Raw genomic sequence first — 22,290 nt, 5'->3', positions numbered from 1 at the left:
TCAACACAAATGATATTTTATTAGTATGGGATGAACACATTAATGCACCAATCATTTTTATACAATTATTTTTAAAATATCTGGATGCTTAAAATGGCCATTTTGTGAAACAAGTTATTTTATTGTTGGTACTATTTATTGCTAGCACTTTTTTACTTGTTTTACTTTTTACTACACTGTAGTATTGCTATTTTGACTTAAAGGTGAGGTACTGTAGGTCATTTTGGAGAAACCAGCTCGAGATCGCTAGCATTTGAAAATACACAACCGGAAAAAATCTGCCACTTCCTTACAGAGCCCCTCCTCCAACATACACGAACGCGCACATGACCAATGAGGGCACGAGATAAGTTTGTGCACAGATGGAAGGCTGACAGGCAGGTAGGCCATCCAGTTATTTTAGCCGGGCCGGCTCAGATGATTGGTCGTGCAGTACTACGGCTTCCACAGATGACATTTTTTAATGGATTTGTTGTCAAAGCACTTAAGATATTCATTGCTATCGGGATGTTAAGAGCATTCCATGGAATATAACAAAAAGTGTTTCTGAAATAAATGACATACCCCACCTTTAAGTCATGAATCCCTCTGTCCATGTGTCACCCAGTCATCCAGGTGAAGGAGTGATCCAGCTCATCTCAGTGGCGCGATCCAGCAGTTTGGGCATCACCATCGGGGGAGGCTCCAACAAACCTGACGGCCCCGCGGTCTTCATCCAGGAGGTGCTGTCGGGGGGAGACTGTCACCGGGTGAGAGAGGGAATCAAACCCTCAACTGCAGATGTTGAGAGGGAACATGGAAGGTGTAACCAAGGGAACTATATTGCTCAGAGCCGTACTAACATCAGTGATGTAAAGTAACTAAGTACATGTACTCAAGTACTGCACTTAAGTACTTTGTTGACATATTTTTACTTTAGTTAAGTATTTCCATTTAATGCTACTTTATACTTCTATTCCATACATTTCAGAGTTGCATATCGTACTTATTACTCCACTACATGTATTTGTAAAACTCTCAGTTACTAGTTACTTTGTACATAATTACACATACAGTATATGCTGATATAGTACAGTGCAGTACTGCACTACTAATCTACACAGTATCTGAATTTTGGTCCACATTGAGCAAAAACAATAATTACTGACCTACAACTAAATGTTCTTACATGTATAAAAACAAATATTATAACCAAAATGAACCATAACATACAGTGAAAAGATCCATTCTGCAACAAGTACTGTCACTGCTGATTCTTGAAGTACATTTAGCGGATCATACTTCTGTTCTTCATATTATTCTGAAACGGGTCAGGATACAGAATGAGTACTTTAAGTATATTTTGACGCTATTAGTTTTGTACTTTCACTTAAGTAGCATTTCAAAACTACGGCTTTTACATGTAGTGGAGTATTTTAAGACCATAGTATTGGTACTTTTACTTAAGTAAAGGATCTGAGCACTTCCAACATTGATAGTATCTACACTTTATCATTAGCCAACGCCTTCTTACTTACCCAATAATAAGACATGTTCACACTGATCACGTTGATCCCAACGTCTGACTGAAATGTCCTGGATTTTGTCCAAGGCACCCGCCACATTCCAATTGGATGAAGTGCATGAGGACTGTAGGTCTTACATTAGATACACAAATTCCCCTACAATATGGTAACAACAGAATAAATCATACTGTTATTTGACTTCAGTGTCTCCCATGAGCCCTGACTGGAGGAATACGACATAAGAACTGAGTGAGATGGATTCAGTGCAGCAGTGAGGGACTGCTTGTAGGGAAATGAAGTAACGAAGATGGAGGAAGGAAGAGGAGGGACACAAGTGGAGCAGGAAGTGAAGAGTGCATGTTTGGGCGTAGGCCTTAGATTAGCATAAGATACTGTACTCACATAGCATACAATGTTGTAGTAATGTACTTACATGTATAAATATGAATACATATCTTCAGATAAGGTGCAGATTTAGAGCATATACATATATACGGTGTGGGGTTTAGGAATATATAGGTTAAATACAGTCGTTATGAATATTAAATACAGATGTAATAAATATGAAATACAGACATCGTAAACAAGGAGTTAAAGGTCCCTGAGTGTGAAGCGCTGTCGGGTGGAGCCCCATGACATTCAAAGGGGAGGGGGGAGCTGGGCTGGCTCTGAGTTTGAAAATTCAGGAGGGTTATGATATTGCGGGAATCGGAGGATTAAAGTCTCTTTATTTGACACACATACATGCACACAGCACTCAGAGTTACATTTGGTCTCTGCTTTTAACCCATCCTAGTTCAAGGACTGTTCCTGAGCCTGCTGGAGCTAAGGCTGGATGTAAGGGGTCTTTGATGAGGCTGGGGGCACGTCACAGAGACAGTTGGGGCTGGAGGTTAGCGATGGCAGGTAGTGGGACACCGATGATGTGTTGAGCCGTTCTTACCCCCAGCTGCAGGTCCTCCTGTCAGCTACAGAGCAGCTGCCACACCGCACCAAGACTCAGCTTGTGATAATGCTCTCGATGGTGCAGCCAAAAGTTCTTCTGAAAATGAGCAGGCAGGGGGGCTTTCTTGATCAGGTGTTGTTGTGCCATTTAACAAGGCTGGAGGTGTTGAAAGACCAGGAGAGATCATCAGAGATTTTGATGCCGAGGAATTTGAAGGTTCTACCTCAGGGACAGCACATGCCTTGAGCACACCATGATATGCCATCTGGGCCACCAGCCTTCAGCATTCACCCTGCTTAGTGCAGATTGAACAGCATGGTCTGATGTTCTGTTCTTTTCGTGGGGGGGTTGCTGTGATGGCTGGTGTTTTATTGTTCCAATCACAATGAGCATACAAGTTGTTTTGAGCACGTCTGGAAATGAGTTATCAGTGGTAAATATTAGGGCCGGGACTCGATTAAAAAAATTAATCTAATTAATTACAGGCTTTGTAATTAATTAATCGCAATTAATCGCATTTTTAATCGCATATAAATATTTGACCTGAGAACAGTGAGAAGCAATTTTTTTCACATGGATTTTAGTATACCATTGAATAATGACTGAATACATAAGCTTAAGCAACAAAACATTGTTTATTTTTTTCAAGGAGGTACTTAACAAAGACCAACAGAAAAGTGCAATTTTTGCCATAAAGTGTAGCAATAGCATATTTAGGAATATAGTACATTTCAGAGATTCAGGTAGCCTATAGGTAGGTAGACCTTCTGTAAACTATAACACTTTGTTTTTTAAGTAAAACACAATACTTTCAAGTACATTCAGAACATTGGAAACCCTGACTATTAGAAAACATCTCTCTGTTGCTTCAAGGCACACAGGGGATAGGAATTTAAAAAATTAATACATTCAGTCCCAACTCTTCAATAACCTTGGCCAAAACAATAAAACAGTTCAACATAAAGTGGCCAGTTGCACCCAACAACGTAAAATAAATAGTTTCAACATAAAAGTGGTACCATTTTAAATAATAATAAAGTTGGCCAGTGATTGAACCTCATTCCCTCCTATTTCTTCCAATATCCCCTGATGAAAAAATAAAATCTCTCTGTTGCATTAGGCCACTGTTTGATCAACGCGAATTGGGGTGTGGGTTCTCTTGTACTCCGAGTCGGGCTATACGTCCCACGCTAGCTTTCCACGCTAGCCTGCTATATGGTTTTGCATTGAGGTGATACTTGAGGGCTTGATGTGCTGCGGTGATATGCCGATTCCCTTTTTGCATAATCCCCTGTGTGTCCTTGGCAGTCTTTAAAACAAAATGTCCCATTCACGGGGCCAACCAAAGCGGTCTCATCAGCTTCTTCGTTCACGTTTGACTATTGTTCACTGTGGTTTGTTGTTGTCTGAAGTAATGAACGTTAGTTGGTGCTCCAGTATAATCGGTACCCCTGAAACTCATCCAGTGAGAAACGTTCCGCGGTGCAAAAATAAGTGCGATTAAAATGCGTTAATTTTTGTGTAATTAATTAATCTTAATTAACGCGTTAAAGTCCCGGCCCTAGTAAATATATAATTATGCAAAAAACATCAAAGTGCCTTTTGCCAAAACTGTTCCTTTGTTTTTCCCTAAAACACATGATTCTTTGTTGTTTTATGTCCCCTTGACTAAAGACAGTACCCATGAGGTGACAGACATAACAATCCTGTACATTCATTGAATCCTCTTGAAGGAATTCATGCTGGACTAAAGAATGTGAAACACTGCCTGTCTCAGTGCCACTGCCGCTCTGTGAGAGGAGTCCCAGGACAGACACTGGACACCAGTGTGAGGTCAGCCAGGACTCTGGTGACATCAGCCTGTCCTTCACAGAGTGCACTGCTACAAGCATGTGAGGGAGGAGGTGAGGAGAAAAAGTGAACTGTCCATCTATGCTGACAGGAAGCTGCTGTTGATGGTGATGGAGGAGCTCTGTGTGGCTGCAGAGTCTCAGGGAACTAAGGGAACACACTCATTTGTTGGCTGCACCTCTTTATCTGCTGGAGGCTAGAGATCCACAGAGAGGTGAACATGAAGGCTTCCTCAGGACACTCCAGTTGTCAGACTGACGGAGCTGTACCATAAATGAACCGTGAGATCAGTGAACTGTTCAGCTGATAAATGATGAATCCAGTTACTGCAACGTTAACTTTGTTGTTGTTATTGTTTTGGCTGTCATTCATTGAGCATAGTGCTATTTCTCGTGGAGCGCAGTCTCTATTGCATTGGCTGATCGGCATTGGCCTTTTCATTTACACATCATCATGGCTCATTCATATTTAAATACTACTAATTTAACCTAAACATGCAGTGGCAAAGTCTGAATGCTCGTCGGCTGCTGGGCTGCCAGCAGATTAGAAATGTGCGGTCATGTTCCTGCAGGTGTAAACTCTGAGACCTCCGACTGACTCTGCAGACATACAGGGTCACCCTCCACCATGTCGGAGTCTTTGGAGTCAGTGTTGGTCAGGTCTGCATTCCTCCAAATGTAATGCTCTGATGTGAATGTTGAACTTTTCGACATATGTCCACCATCAGTTTCTTCAATCTGTGGGGGTCTTTACATTAAATCCTGATTCGATGTTGAATTAGAGCCAACAATCACAACTATAGGTGGACTCGCAGCACCCCTCCCCCCACTCAATTTGCACATACAGCTTCCTTCTCTCTTTCTCTCTGGCTTCCTCAGCTTCTCCCTTCCCAATCCCATCCTCCTCGCCTCTGTGCGCCCACTCTCCGTCAGCTGTGGCAACATGACAAGAGAACACTGGAAGATCACTGCTGTTTGTATTCTGGAAGAAGGCTGTTTCCATGCTTCTTGTACCCTGCAAGATTTGAAATCCTTTTTATTCAAGATGCCAGGGAGCAAATCAAAGAAAGCGCATCAGAGCTGACAAGATATCCCGTGATCCCTGTGGACACTACTTTGAGCACTGGTTTTTACCTTTTGGTGCAAGATTTAAAAATAATTGTATATGATTTTGAATTATGAATGAATTTTGGCCTTAGCTGTTCTATTTGTGTATATTTTGATTTTCATTTTAGGTTGCATCTGAAAGCCACATCCATCTTACCGTTATATAGTCCTATCCCAAATATAAGCATTTCAACAACAGATTCCTCCCATTCGAAAACTGAGCCAATGTTGGAATCTTTTCAACCAGAACACTTGTTTTTGTTCTCTTAAAACGTTGAATCGTTTTGTTGTGTTTGACGTGTCTTGTTTATTATTTTCCATTCAAATGACTGTATTTTGTCTTTTGTCCTCTGTCTGAGTTCTGATTTGCATATCAAAGAAAGAAGTACTTTAGAATAACATGTACAAGGTGTAATCACACATGTTGTGTGCTTAACTAGGAGGATAGAATCCTTCTCACATAAACATGCCGTTAACATGACACAGACATACAACATGAATGACATTATGTCGTAGAGCTGGCAAAATGTGTGTTTTTTTAAGCATAACTTGGTTGACTTTTTCTCATGAAGGCACAGTTAAGAACATGTTCAAGATATCAGTGATAATGGCCCAGCCTGCAATAGTATGGCTAATACCAAACAAAGCATCAGGGACACATCCCACGTGACTTCAGCCTGTCATTTAATCTTTTCTTGCTCCCTCTTATAGGTAAAACACTTCTATGGCACATCTGTAACATGCACATTTAGCAGAAAAAGAGGAAGTATGTTGCTGTCAGGGGGGGGGGGGGGGGGCAGTTTACCAGTAATGTAATTGAATATTGGACATAACTCTTACACATTCACTATTGTGCAAATGCATATATAGGGTTCAGACACAAAAAAAACCATTTCAAATGCCAATAAGTCATTGCATTAATCCAGATTTCCCGCGGTGAGGCTGCAGAGCATCATGGGTGGATGCATGACATTTATTTTGGTTCATTTGCTTCACGCACGCCTCTGGAATCTAAATCCCCAATAACAGATGGTGAATAGGACAGGGTAGTATTACTGCAGTCAACTGCATCAGAGACAGGGCACAGTAAAGCAAGCTGGACTGTATGTCAGAAAGTCTCTTTTCCTCACGCAACAATGTAAATAGTGCCTGGCTCTGTTCAGTCTCTCAGTCTTCTGCTTATGGAAGCAGGTTGTCAATGTCCTCTAAATCCCAGCTCTAATCCTCTGTATCATATAGGAAGCAGGCTAGCATTTCATGCTTTGATTTCCTGTATAGGATGAGTCAGCTGGGGAATTATGCGTTATCAGAACTCTAGTTGCCATATGGTGGCAAACACTGCTTACATGGGAGAACATGTCTGTTCAATGCTACTCAGGGTTTGGATCGGACCGCAGTCACCTGCTGGTATCGTTATACATTTCTGTTATCCTCTGCATTATTATGGTAAGACTTTTGGGGTCTTTTTATAATATGCGCTTGTGGGTCGTGTAGATGTTGACCCAAAGAGGAACACCACATATACTGCATTTATCATTGTGTCAGAGCTTATTTGGTCGAATGCAACTAAGACATCCAATCATTCCAAGACTGTTTCAGAGGATGACATTTTACACATTAACAGGGTCAAGGGTTAAGAGGGGAAATATAAATAAAATAATGTTTTTTATTGAGGTTTGATATGGGTCTGTTAATGCTCATAGTCATGTGTCTCTTCAAGTTAAGAGTGGTTTAATAACTGTAGTTTTCTGGGCTTGTATGGAACATCCTCAGATTAGAGAAGAGTTCAATTTTTGCATTAGCTCCAAGATTATACATTTAATAGGCTCAAACTGTGTCATGCATTTTCAAAGGGTTTTAGGCGGACATGAGGCAAGTTGTCTGCCATGCAAAATGGTCTTAACATGCCATGTTTCAAACCAGAGTTACAAGATTAATTGTCTCATACGCATCAAGCCCAGTGAGAATACTTAGAGGAGAATAAGCAATCCTCTTCAACACATCAAGTGGAGAGGGAAGGTTCTTCAGTCTGAAGGCTCTGTGTGTGTTGCAGGATGGACGTCTGCGGCCTGGAGATCAGCTCATTGCTGTGAACAAGGAGTCCTTGATAGGTGTGAACCACGAGGAGGCGAAGAGCATGCTGAACAAAGTCAAATCCAGGTGGGTGGGCCTTGTACATTTAATGTTCATTCAGTAACTCTGGCCCAATTACAAACCGCCCCCTACACACTTCCATTCAGTTTGCACGTTTGATTGGAGGGTTACCAAGTCCTACCTGACCGACCTAACGGTGTTTGTGTCCCTAATGAAACACACTGTGTACAACATGGGGGATCGGGCTTTCTGTGCAGCTAATCCTCACCTGAGGACTCCACAGACCACTTGAGGACTCCACAGACCACCTGAGAACTCCACAGCCCACCTGAGGACTCCACAGACCACCTGAGGACTCCACAGCCCACTTGAGGATTCCACAGACCACCTGAGAACTCCACAGACCACCTGAGGACTCCACAGCCCACCTGAGGACCCCACAGACCACCTGAGAACTCCACAGATCACATGAGGACTCCACAGACAACTGACTCCTTTAAGAAAGGCCTAAAATCCTCTCTTTTAAAAAAAGCCTTTGATTAAACTTGTGTTTCTTTTTTTTCTTTCTATTATGCCTCCTGTAGCACTTTGGGATTGCTTTTAGCAATGAAAGGTGCTTTACAAATAACATTTATTATTATTATTATTATTATTATTATTATTAACAGTTCTGTGCAAACATTTACAGACTTTTGCAAAAACCAAGCAGCTTGGAAACATCCGATTGTTTAAACTAAAGGATTTTAACAAAAAGGAAATGGCATTTCCTGTGTCTGATGGAGAGGGGGGAGCCGCTGTATTTACACCCCCACCTGTAGGAATGAAGCCTTGTTTAGCTGTGAGAGTGACTACAGACGGAATTTATTCCTTCACGGAGGGGGAGTGGGTAGGGGCCGGTTTGGAATTTGGTCTAAAAGTGAGTAACATCTGTGAGTCTCTGTTGAGACGGGGATCACAGTGGGGATTAGTCAGCAATACACAGGCGCTCATCTCTCTTTCCTCTGTGTTCCTGCTAATGTCTTGTTTGAATTGTGTCTCCAGCCCAGACAGTGCTGTGGAGATCGCCTTCATCCCAGGGAAAGGACTTTTTCAGAGCAGCGCGTCTCTCCACAACGGGGTGCAGCGGGCTGCGGGCAACAGCTACAACTCTGGACGCTTAAAAGTCCACATCATATCTCCTGAGGTCAGCCATGCTTAGCTTCAGTCATCAGAAACATACCAGAATATGTCTAGGACTAAGAAATGCTGTTTCCAGAATACTATAACAATGGATGCAAATATGAAGTAGCAGGAGCAGTATTTCCCAGTGAAGCTGCACGTTGTCAATTGTCAAATGATAGGAACAGTGTACAGTAGTGTTTTGTGTAATGTACGGTGTGGTGTACAGTACACACCAGTGATTACAAAACAAAGGTAGTCTTTCTAAACATTTCAAATTAGGATGTCCAGTCCGTGATAGCAATGATTCTCTCTGACCAATCACTGTTTTGCAGTGTTTCAACAACACCTACTGCTATTGGCTGAGGTTGCTTAGGATCTCGACATACATATATCAGAAGAATTATATTGAATCTATCTATTCACTATTGCCATAGGACATCCAAAATGCATGACATCCGTGCTGTGCCATGTAAACGCGACATCCTACAGTTTGCTCTAATGAATAATTCACAATTTAAAGAACATATCAATAATATTTTGCAACTAAGACAGGTTTCTGTGTGGAACTTGAAGTTCATAACCACATGTAAATGCAAGTTTAAGCTATTAATAAGAGGTTTGTTAAGTTCTGAGAATTATTATGAGCACACTCCACAGGATCAGATGTATGACCTTATCATTTCCAGCTGGTCATTTTAACTTGAGTTGAAGGGAAATTCTGCCTTACTTTTGGAAATCTTTCTATCATCTTTTGTTTGTCATTCATTTTGCATCCGTCTTGAGCAGATGTGTGCAGAGGAGCCGGCCCCGGTGTCCTCTGCGTCCCCGGACATCTGCCCTCCAGATATTCATATTTCAGGTAAACACCTCGCTGTTAACACTCAATGTTCCCTTTCCAGATGTACTCCCATTCATAAATGGGCTCGGGAAGTATTAATAGACAGACTGACACGGTGTTGGTTTAGATCTTTTTTATAGGGTTTGATGCCAATAAGAGAAATATATAATTTGCCAGCCTTCTACTCTTAGAAAATGCACAATGACACAGTTAATATAACTTCCTGTATGTGTTACTGCATTGTCCTGCTCACTGCACCTCATCCCCTTCACCCTCTCCATTGTCACTCTCACTATCTTCCTGTTGACTTGTGTAATATAGTTAACAAAGCAGCATAAAACACATTTAAAGGACTTTAAACACCTGCTAAATCAGAGTAAATGTTTTCAGTGATTTGTCCTCAATGTCCCTCATATTAGATCAGACAAAGTTAATAATAATTTAATATTCCAGTTATAAACGACATGAATCAAAGATGTGTTGCTGTATTTTAGTGGTAAAAAAAATTCATCATCATAATTATTCGATATATATAATTTACACAGTGCCTGTAAACTGGCATTTCTCCTCCTACTTGAAAGACTACGGAGGGATAGGGTCTGCAAAATTAGTTTATTTGGGGGATGGGCAGGATGCTCTGACCGGTCCACTTCCTGCCCGGCGTTATGCAACGCCTCGCGTCGCGTCGAAAATAGACTTGCATCCTATTTTGAGCGGAGCCCAGCTCTGAGACGCTTCTGGGACGCTTCTGGCCGTAATGCAGCGCGTCTGGTGGAATAGCAACCATTGACTAGAGTGCCCGCGATCGCTGTGAACGCCGCAGCGCAGCCGTAACACGGCCGTAACTGCCCCTACACACGGTGGCGTGCGTTGTCGCTTGCCGGCGGGGGGGGCTGAAACTCGACCAACAACCAATCACATGAGTCTCACGCCCCAGACACACAAGCACGCGGTTTGATTGGCTAGAGCTTGTACTGGCATATGATTCGATTGGCTGACGCCTCCGTCGAGACGGCAAAATGCAGCGAGCACCGCGAGAGAAGCTACGCTTTGCTCCCACAATGCAGTTCGGCGAATAGTGACGTCACCCCATTCAAAGTGAATAGAGAACCGCAGTGACGCGTCGTAAAACCCGCAAGTAAACTTCTTCCGGTTCCTTCGCGAAAAACCAATGCAAATTCTCCATAGGATTTTGGAAAATAGCTCGAAGTAAGGTCTGTGGTTGACACACATTTAAGAGAGGGATCACGTTTTGTTCAGTCGGATAATCTCCACATGTCAACCCTACTTTTATAATTTTTTTAATCATAAATCTAGTCGCCAAAAGTGAAATGCTAACGTTATGCTATAAACGAACTACAAGCCAGTACAGCAGCAGGGTCGCACGACTTCAACGTCACGCCAACTTAAGATCGTTTCAACTGACTAACTGAAACTGCACTTTGAACACTTTAAATATATTAACATTTTAAACTGTATACCCCGGTTATCTAGGCCCGTTTTGTTTAATGTATACCACGTTTATCTAGGCCCTTTTTGTTTTATGTGTACATGTCACACTGTGGGAAACGATATTTCGATATTTCTGGATGTATAACACATATAGAATTTTTGACAATAAAGCTGAATTTGACTTTCTTGTGCTTCCATATTTTAACAAAGCTTTTCATTTTAGCCACACTGAATTTTACTAGAAGTCATGGCTGTGTCAATTACCAGTCTGATATCGTTTTACAAAGATGACAAGAAGAGTGTAGATAGAGGAGAGAACCACTACAAGTCAGGAAACGTAACAGTGCAGCCTAGATGAAGGTGTGCTTACCGGTGTTGTCAGGGCTAGCATGAGGGACAAGGTTTATAGTGTCGGTGAGTCGTGATAGCAAGAGTACCGTTAACCTTTTAAGACCGAGTTAATTTATTCACATTAATTCCCATCAACAAATCAATTGTATGTGTCACATGAAATCTTTATTAGGCAAGGCAAGTTTATTTATATAGCACTTTTCAACACAAGGCAATTCAAATTGCTTTACAAAAAATGAAAGACATTAAAAAAAAGGCATTTAAAATCAGTCATTAAAAAGAAAAGCTAATAAAATAAACATTAAAAGAAAAAATACATGGATAAAAGTTACAGTGCAGTCTAAGATATTAATANGCGTGATCATTATTATTTAGAGTCATTGCGTGCCTATTGATTTGAACACGATCCGTGTATCCATCATTTCCTGGTCTTCTCTAAAGAAGAGGGACCAATGGAAACGTTGTCATGTTGCCGTTGTTCAGCATGGAAACATTCATTAGCTAACAATGACATTATTGTTCTATTAATATAAAGGGAGGTCAGGTACTCTTTAAAACAGCTGCTAGTTATGGGTACTTTTTACTGAAGTACATTTCAAAGCCTCTTTACTTTTACTTGAGTAAAGAAGTTTAGTCAGTAGCCTACTTCTACTTTTAGAGTATTTTTAAACATGAGTCTCTGTACTTCTACTTGAGTGAAGGATGTGTTTATCTCTGACAGGAAGTGGGTGCACGACACTAAAAAAGGCCCTGCATGTGTTCCTGCAGTCATACAGGTGTCTGCCTCCTGAGAAGGTATTTTGGGTCCTTTTTCATAGTGGTATTTGCACCTTTGCTGTTTCAGTGTGTCGGTGTTGAGCGCTACACCGCCCCATGGATCAGTGCCTCTGTATGGATCCTTTAACATTCCAGGTACATCCACGCAGCTCCTTCCTGTCGCTCCCCTTGTTCGGCGCTGATTGACAAGCGTCCGCTTCTCTCAGGCGCGTAATCAATCTGCTAATTGGTGTCGGAGGGTCGGTTGCTGTTGAAGCGTCTCCCCGCTCTTTCTTTGGCTAATTTATCTTTGTCACCAGCAGCCAGACTCCTGCAAGGTACATTAGTTGGGAAAGTTCAGTCTATTTCACACACACACACACACACACACACAGAGCTACTGTGCTTTGTTCATCTTCCCTTACTGCAATACATCACACAAAGGAGTGAGGGTAAATGTTAGCCTTGCACTGTTTCCATTGGTAACCGAGGTATAGAGAAGGTCAGTCTCTATGTGCGGGATAATTGGTGACAACAATGTGCTTTATCATAATTCAGCACGACGGAAAAGGAAGCAGTTATAATGAGCTTTTTTGCGAAAAGTTGTTAAGATTTTTTTCACAACGTATGAAGCAAGCCCTTGAAAACAACACTTCACTTCTGATTGATTTACAGGCCGTTTCTCCCCAGGGTGCCAATCAGGCTCTGATTAGACACCAGCGACTCGTTGATGGCGGTTCAGACGGGATTGATTGCACGAAACCGCCCTCGCCCCAGATTAATCTCGGCAAAATGACACCAAGAGTCACCAAGTTCGCATCTCTACCGGTTAAAGATATGGAAGGGAAGTGCAGTATGCTATCAAACACGACATGTAACAGAAGGAAGGTTCCAGAAAACTAAATCAAATATGAAACAGTCCTATATTCAGAGCTGGGATTCATTGCCGGTCCATATTATTCAGGAAAAATCCCAAATACATTGCAAAAGTCTGCTTAAAAAAACATATTGTAAAGATTGAACTGTGGCTGTGTGTCACTGATTGAAATGGCATGAATTATGAGCGGTTTTTGTTTAGTTGTATGCATGTTTGACTGTGTGTGCTAGTGCTAATGGGGATGCTAATAGAGAATAAAAGGGAAAGGCATGTGTATTGCTGCTATTTGCTCCCAGACGTGTGGATTAGGCCCCCAGTGCCCCCTATTGGCCCCCAAATCATCTGTTGATCCTCTCACACACTGATCCTTCACATTCATGAGGAAACAAACAAGACTGCTCTGTGAGAATCAAACCAAAGCCTCCTTTAGGTGTTAAAAAACGAAGAAAATATGATGTTTTAATGTTTTGTGTCTTCTTTACTGCTTTCTTTCTCCCTTCTCTCAGTGATATATAGGAGCAGAAGAAGCAACCTCCTTTTTGGTATTCCAAGCTAAGGAAACACAAAGCTTTTAAATGTATTTTTCCTCCTTTTGTTGGTAAAAAAACAAAGAAAACATGAAGCCTTAATGTCCGGGAGTGGCTCAGTCAGTAGGGGCTTGGACTGGGAGCCGTAGGGTCGCCGGTTCAATTCCCCGAACAGACCTAAATATGGAGTGTGGAATGCTACTTGGAGAGGTCCCAGTTCACCTCCTGCCCTGCCGTGGTGCCCTTGAGCAAGGCACCGGACAACCCCCTAGACTCCTGGTTCTACACTCCTAGTTCTAGACTCCTGGTGCTAGACTCCTGGTGCTAGACTCCTGGTGCTAGACACCTGGTGCTAGACTCCTGGTGCTAGACTCCTGGCGCTAGACTCCTGGTGCTAGACTCCTGGTGCTAGACTCCTGGTGCTAGACTCCTGGTACTAGACTCCTGGTGCTAGACTCCTGGTACTAGACTCCTTGGGCTAGACTCCTGGTGCTAGACTCCTGGTACTAGACTCCTTGGGCTAGACTCCTGGTGCTAGACTCCTGGTACTAGACTCCTGGTGCTAGACTCCTGGTTCTAGTTCTTCTCGGCCTGGGAACCGGAAGGTTACCGGTTCGAGTCTCGGAACGACCAAGTGACTACCGAGGTGCCCCTGAGCAAGGTGCTGTCCCTACACTGCTCCCCGAGCGCCGACCTAATGGCTGCTCACTGCTCCTAACACATGTCCGGCAGTGGCTCAGTCAGTAGGGGCTTGGACTGGGNTTGAATATAAATGTAAAATGTACATGTGATTTTACGTCCAAGAGAAGCTATGGAGCAGAGAGTTCTCTGCCAGCCAGAGGTGATTTGTTATTAGTTCAATATGTCAAACTGATTTCCCTGACTACAATCTTTAGTTAAATGGTGAAACGTTATGCTGCTTGTACTAATTAGACTTATCATATAAGCCACACAGGTTTTAATAGGATGTATTCATTATCTTTACTTATGTTGCGGTCTTTTCAGCAGCGCCATCTCTAAACGGCGATACAGTCACTACCTATTATTTACATTTCACCGTGACATGGACAAAAATGTAACGTCAGCTTACCTCATGGCACGAATCCAGACTCTCCTTTGGAAAACATTGGCCGGGAAACGATAGAACAAGCACGTTTCATGCGAAGACCTGTGGCTGCAACCCGGAGCAAAGCAACAAACCATTGCGTAGCTAACTAGTAGCGCTAGCTTTAGCTAACGTTAGCCAACGAAACGAACTGCCGAGTAAAATTGGAAAACACTGGTAATTAATTATTCTATAATTTGTAAAACTACGGTGTTAAAAACGACAATTTCAAAAATACAGATTCTAATGGTCAGATATAGATATACACAGATACTAAAGATAGGCAGGTACTTGCTTTCAAGCAGGACACAGGGGAAAACAAACTTAGCGGGAGTGTTTACCTGTTCGGCGTAATGACGTACAACGGCCTCGACAATTTCTGTAGTCCTATTCAGCCATCCGGTAACAACCATCGTTTTTCAGACACGTAAACTCTTCAAAAATCCCCAGTGGGGTCACTGCTGATGTATTTAATGTCGTAGAACAAAACGTCAATTACCTCTTAAATTTGTGTCAACCACAGACCTTATCTCGAGCTATTTTCCAAAACCCTATGGAAAAAATGCATTGCTTTTTGAGGAAGGAACCGGAAGTGCTAAAAATGCTAACTTACTTCCGGGTTTTACGACGCGTCACTGCGGTTCTCTATGGGGGGGCAGGAGCGCAGGAGCTCCAACAAGCCGTTTAGGACAGAGAGTGAATACACATACTATACAGAGATGCTGTATGAGAAACCAATGTGAGTTTGGAAAATTTAACAATGTAAATCTATTCTAGTAGACCTCAACAATGGAATTATGATCAGTAGAAATGGCCATGACATGGGACCTTTAATAGAAAGCAGAGCGCAGCAGGGGACCTCCGAGAACACAGGAATGTGAGGATCGGAAAAAGTTCCCGCTCCATGGTAACGGGTGTGGTTCATTACGGTTTCACCGTCCCTCTTATCCTTTAAAGCAGCTGCTGTTTAAACACAGTGGCTCAGTCAGTAGAGTCTTGGACTGTGAGCCATAGGGTCGCCGGTTCAAGTCCCCGAACAGACCTAAATATGTAGTGTGGACTGCTACTTGGAGAGGTCCCAGTTCACCTCCTGCCCTGCCGTGGTGCCCTTGAGCAAGGCACCGGACTACCCCCCCACTCCCATAGCTCCCCGGGCGCTGTACAATAGCTGCCCACTGCTCCTAGTACTAGGATGGGTTAAAAGCAGAGAACACATGTCAGGTCCCTTGAAAAAGAGATCAATGATCTTAATGGTATGCACCTGGATAAATAAAGGTTTGAAATGAAATGGTGCTGTGTGCTCTGCATGTGTGACCATTAAAGAGGGTTTCATCCTCCGATTCTGCAAGGCTTAATGACATTAATAAGACCAAGACAGTAAACGCTCATAATACATCATATTATAATAACATTTTTAGGCACAGCAACAGTTAAAAGCTGTTTATTGACATTTCTCAACAGTCCTGTCAACAGGGGTGGGAAGTACTAAGTACTGTACTAACTTTTGAGCTGCTTGTACTTTACTTGAGTATTTCCATGTAATGCTACTCTATACTTCTACTCCACTACAATTAAAAGGGAGATAATGTAATTTTACTCCACTATATCTATTAAACAGCTTGAGTTTCTTTTAACAAAAATCCATCTCTAAATTAAACTAGTGAACTATCTCTTTAAGTTACAAAAGAGCCACGTTATTTAAATATTTTACAAAAAGTAAATCAGAACTTTTAAATGCTACTTGATGCATATTATCTAGAAATGTCACATTTATAACGTTTTAGACACACATAAAGGCAATTTTTACCTTTTATACATTTAGTACATTTTGCTGATAATTATTTTGTCCTTTTACTTAAGTACATTTTGAATGCAGGACTTTAACTTGTAATGAAGTATTTTTACAATAATGTATTGGTACTTTTACCCGTATAAAGCATCTGAATACTTCTTCCACCTCACACTGTCATGCAGAGATGTGAAATACTGAGCATACGGACAATCTATTTTTTGGATATAGCGTCATTCCTTATTGAAAGTATTTGAAAATTCAGAACTATTATTAACTTGGTAGAGAACCAATGTGCTCATTCACAAAACATGTACTGTTTGATGAAATGACATTTTAATAACACGTGTTACTAGTGTGTTATTGGCTGAAACACCTGAAGACAGACAGCAATATAAAACAGTTGTGTTTAATCCAAGAGGAAGTGCTGGAAGGTGAAACTGAACCGTTGGGAGCAGCAGGTCTGATGTTGAGGGTCGCCTCCAGCTCACAGCCAATCCTATTGGGCCGGATTAGGTCCGTCAAGGTTATTCCCTAGTGCTGTGACCACCTCGCTCCCCGCAGCCTCTTATTGGTTAAGCCTGTTGCTAGCCATGACAGATGTCCGTAGTTCGTGGTGAGGTGAGCACATACAAAAAATGACAGGCTATTCTTTTTTTATAAGAGTGACTCCTGACACTAAATCAACTATTTTGGTTTCATTCTCACTCTCAATTATGGGAAGCGAGGATGAAACCTTAATGCCATTTAAAGTAAAGTTGCTGTTATCAGTTCTTCCTGCTGCACACGCAGATTTACAGTAAACAAATGCACACTCATCTGTTTGAGTCAGCTGATCTCTGGGACAGACTGACCTTCCTCTTCCTCTCACCCCTCACACATTCCTCTCTAAAGCATAGCCTCATCCTGTTTGAAGATAAACATAGCTGTGTCCATAAGAGTCCAGTCTAAAGCTACATGTATCACCTGGGCTCCGAATGAACGTATAGCGATTGCAGAGGTCCTGTCTGTTTTTTATAAATCAAGAATTCCGCGGTCTTCAAGGTCAGCAGTGTACAGACACAGCAACATAAGTTGAACTTATTCAAACAACAACTGCAGAGACGGAGTGGAGCGGGACATGTCCAACATCTCAAGAATAAAGTTGAAAATTCCGTATTTCTGCTAAGACTGGTTGAAATGTGTATTCTACACATTTCATCTTGGTTGTCATCATTTCAACAACTAATTTGTCGAAATGCATTTCTTAATGTCTCAACCTCATTCTCAAAAGGCACAAGAAAATCCTCCCCTGACTTTCAATCTTCTTGTGTTTGGCACTACAACGTAGGGATTCACTTTTAACTAAACATTTTGATTCCCTTTTCGACATTTTAAACTTTCTCAAAAAATTATAATCTTTCTCCCAATTGTTTCGATCTCCTCGCCATAACAATCCTTCTTAAGAAATTGAAATGTGGCTATTTTGTATGTATTCTTTTATATTGTATTATGTTATATTGTATTTGTTTTGCACTAGAATGACAACAAATGATATGATGTGTGCTGTTTAGGTTTGAAGCACAGCTGTTGTCCGGGCAGCAGACCAAGCAATCATCCCTGCCAGTCAGGGGTAGGGCGTGGTGCAAATCCTGTGGGTGGGACTTGGAGGAGGGTATCAGTGAAATTAGTTCATATCCCTAGCAACAGGGGGGTGTGGACCAGAGGGAAGGTTGTGATAGCAGACTCACCAATCTGGGACAAATACACTTATCAAATTAATATTAGGCACTGGCTGATGCTGCCCCCCCCCCGCTCTCTGTGTTCCCCTCATCTATATAATCATCCACCTTTCCTTCTCTTTTTAATCATCAGATCTCATCCCCCCACCCAAACACAGACTCACACACACCTCCCCTATCACCACAACTGCAAAATACAGATTATGCAGTGATATTTCTGCTCCTGTTGTTTACTCAGTGTCCTGTGGCCTCACTTACTCTCAGAGTCCCGCTGAAGGCCAGTAGGGGGCTCCGGCCTGATATCTGAATGTATTTACCAGAACTCCTGCTCACTGCTTTCCCCTTTGTCTGTGACCAAATCAACCACATCTCTTATCTACTTTTCCTCTTCTTTCCCCTCGTCTTTCTCTTTTTCTTTTCTCCTTTCTCTAGGTTCCACAAGTCAGAGTTCGCCAACGGGGGCCAAACCTAAGATAACACTGGACCCCTACATACGCCTCAAATCAGACAAGTTAGACTTGGTGAGTCACACGGTTTTATACAGCCATGAGGCCAAATACTTGACCTGTTGTGCAGTGGTGTACTCTACTCATTTTGAGATACTAGTATTTTACTTGAGTATTTGTATTTGTGGCTACTCTGTACTTCTACTCCACTACAGTTCTGAGGTGCATGGTGTACTTTTACTCCACTACATGTATTTAATACCTTTAGTTACTTCACAGATGTGGATGAATGATGTGAAATCTAATCAAGTGTTAAATCAGACTTTAGTTCCACCTGGAGTAAATTCACAAGCTACCCTGCAGTATACAAAGTCATTCAAACTAGCTGCACCTTTTTGATGCTAATACTTTTCTATTTTTACTTGAGTAACCTTTTGAATGTAGGACTTTTACTGTAACAGAGTAATCCTATACTGTGGTACTTCTACTTCTACTTCTACCCAATACTAGATATGAGTACTTCTCCCACCTCTGATGTTGTGTGATGCCGGGCATGTTGAAGTGGTTTATTTCAGTGCGTACAAGGCTTTCGGTGCATTTGCCTTGTTAAGCTCTGCCACCTTTCTCCCGTCTCTCTCTCTGATTCTCCTAACCTCGATTTACAAGTGCATCACATAAGTGCATAAACTATAGTTAAAACTCTGAACAACAAGAGAAATGCAGATTTATTTGCTTCAAACAAACCAATCCATTGTAAGTGCTGTAGCACTACTAAACTGGGTGATCCTGATGTGTGTGTCATGAATATTCCATATGCTTAATCTGGAGACAACCTGTCACTCCAGTGTTCTACTGAAGAGAGATATACAACTGTTGAGTGGCTACAGCAGAACATGTATGATATTAGAAAGGACATTTAGACGCACACATACAAAGGCATGGAATGTAATACCTATAACAGAAAGATAGCTAAAGCAATAGAATATTTTGATCTGGTTCTTCTATCACCGCAGCAGCAACTTCCACCAAATCCACAGACCAGCAACATGCTCAGCGAATAAAACCTCATAGTTAAACTGTAATTCAATAGAGTTTGTCCTGATACTAGCTAAATAAGAAAGGTTTCGCCACAAGGATTCATCCTGTGGGGACCATGAATATCAACAGCCACATTTCATGACAGCCTGACCAGGATTTAAAGCAATTTACAGGGAACTTTCTTCAAGGAGATCAGCACAAACCTTTAATCTGATCAGGACAGTCCTGCACACAGACCTATTCTGCTCTCTGTCTGAACATCATGTTTCCTTTAGCTCAGTTTCCATCAGAGCTCTGGTCCAGGTAGCTTGTAAATGTCTTCCTGTCTGATGGCGGCCGCCCCCTGTTATCTTGCTCAACATGTTTGGGAAAGATGGCGATTCCACCGTGGGAACGGACAACATGTCCTCCATGATGTACACAAACAACTGTTGATCTCTGCTATGAGACTAACATTCTTGCTCCGTCTCCTCATCCCTGAACTCTGAATGCAGCGCAGCGGAAAGGGACGTTTGATTAAATGTTCTGTCCTCCCGTTATGCAGAGACGAAGACCTTAAAGTAACGCAAGTCACAAGATCATTTCGCGCTTAGTAACTGTAATGCAATTACTGCCATTATCAACAGTTACATTACTGCATTACAGACAAATGTAATCTGATTACCCCCAACGCTGCCAACCTTTGCCTGTGATCATCTAAACATAGGCTCTTCTCAAAGATAGTTTCTTATGGTTTTCCCAGCAAAATGACCCTGTGACAGGCTTTATGAATAACTACCATCTCTCTGAGGGTCAGGTTTGTGGGGAGAGCCCTGTCCCACAGACTGGGTTCAGTGGGGGGGGGGGAGATGTGGGACCTTTGAGGGACATATGATCCTCTTATTTATTCTTATCAAGCACACTTTACATCATGCACGTTTCGGCTCTCCATTTAGGTTTTTAGAGAAACCCTGAGCAGAGGATTCTTCTCCTTCTGATCGCCCCCCAGGCCCTCTCATCATTGATCTCTCTCTCAGTCTCTCTTCGCTGGCTTATCATGCTTGCGCTCTTCATGTGTACATTCTTCTTACCCTTTCAGCACATTCATCCCCCCTCCCCCTGCCCCCTCCTTCCTGTCTCTGCTGATGGTTCTCCTCTGCTCGTTCTCTGACTCTATTGCTGCCCTCTGTGCAATTCGGTTACCATTATTCAGCTTTGCTTTTAATTTAGCTCAACCAAAGGTTGATCCTAATCTACCAATTCATTAATGGGATTAGAGAGACGGATAGGTTAAATGCTCAAGTTGAATACAGAAAAAGTCCTCTCTTCATGTGTTGGCTCAATGCAATGAAATAAGAGTGATATGAATTATTAGCATCACCCTGGTTTAATTCATTCTCAAATTTAGATTTGAATATCCTGGAGACCACAGACCTCCTCGAAAACACAGAGGCTGCTTAAAAACATTTTGACCTGATGATATGTTTCACAGGTCCTCTTTAGAAAATGTCTCGTTACTTATGCTGGGGCTCTTTAGGCCCCCAACATTTAGCAACTTCCCTTGAGTTTAGATCATTTCACTTGGGTTTCAAATTGTAGATGTTAGGAGAAAGATTTTCATTTTTTTGAGCACCTTACCCTCATTTAGATTATATTAAAAGTGTATAAATTGATGAATGTTTACTATAATTCATGTCATGGGGAATCCCTCCGGAGTGGATTCATGACGACTGGATCTGAATTATGTTTTTGTATTTGGTGGTTTTTGTCCCAGCTGTCGATCAGTCTCCACTGCAGCCTGTGCATCTCAACCCCCCCCGCCCCCCCTCAGCAACTCTATATCCACCAGTTATAGGAAATAAAACTAATGTGTTGTGTTGTGTTATATTAGCTGTACAATTGACCACATATGGTGTTCTTAGTTTCCATACCTCCTGTGTTTTACGAGCAACTTATCAAGTAGGCTATTGGCGAACGGCATAAAACATGATTAAACATGATAGTGCTCGTATCTAACTAGAGAAAAGCAAAACTGAGTCAGTTTAAAGTAATTCTGTCCTTCTGTTTCCTCCTTCATCATTTATGAGAATACATTTCTTAACAAGAGAACATAATCGAGGGGTGATAAATAACATTTCCGTATTTATTTATTTCTCCAAGTTATGTGTTTGTGTGCACTGAGGAGTCTCAAACAGGCGTTTGTTAAATCATTTTAAGATTGGCTTTAATCATTTTGTGAACATTAATTCTTCATATATGATAAATGAGAGGTAACATTTTATTTATGGTATTATTGCCTCATATTTCTCTCCACTCTTCCTTCTGCCAACGGTGTCGCAGTTTCTCTTCTCTAACGTTTTTTATAAATCGCAAAGATTGCTTAGAAACTGGCGTACGCCATCTTCTGAGCGTATGCAACGTTTATAAATGAGGCCCCAGGTCTCCTCTTTGTGGCTTCCTGGCAGCCATGAAGTCTCAGGAACCGTTCTTTGTTCAATCCATGCAAGAACAGAATAGGGCCAAATGAAATTACAATCTTCTTTTCTTTCTCTGCTTTAGGCTTTGACCTTCCTCGGTTTGGACGTCACAGAAGAAAAGAGGAAGAAACTGAGACAAAGCCTAACCGCAGACCCACAAGGCACTGTGGCCTATGGAGGTGAAGTGCACACACACACACACACACACACACACACACACACACACACACACACACACACACACACACACACACACACACACACACACACA

At 41.9% G+C, this 22,290-nt stretch overlaps 1 protein-coding gene across 1 annotated transcript; it reads left to right on the top strand.

Moving 5' to 3' along the window:
* Nucleotides 1-578: 578 nt before the first annotated feature.
* Nucleotides 579-22,203, top strand: LOC104947855 (syntaxin-binding protein 4; the record flags this gene model as incomplete). The annotated part of the gene is made up of 6 exons (XM_010773970.1): nt 579-749; nt 7,462-7,568; nt 8,544-8,685; nt 9,450-9,522; nt 18,512-18,600; nt 22,102-22,203. Coding segments are annotated over exons 1-6 (684 nt in total), but the record flags the coding sequence as incomplete, so codon positions are not given.
* Between the last annotated feature and the right edge of the window lie 87 nt (nt 22,204-22,290).

Source organism: Notothenia coriiceps, unplaced genomic scaffold (assembly GCF_000735185.1).
Source record: "Notothenia coriiceps isolate Sejong01 unplaced genomic scaffold, NC01 NC01_scaffold00013222, whole genome shotgun sequence".
Taxonomy (NCBI): domain Eukaryota; kingdom Metazoa; phylum Chordata; class Actinopteri; order Perciformes; family Nototheniidae; genus Notothenia; species Notothenia coriiceps.
Note: the sequence above shows the minus strand (reverse complement) of the source record. Positions and strands in the feature narration are given on the sequence as shown.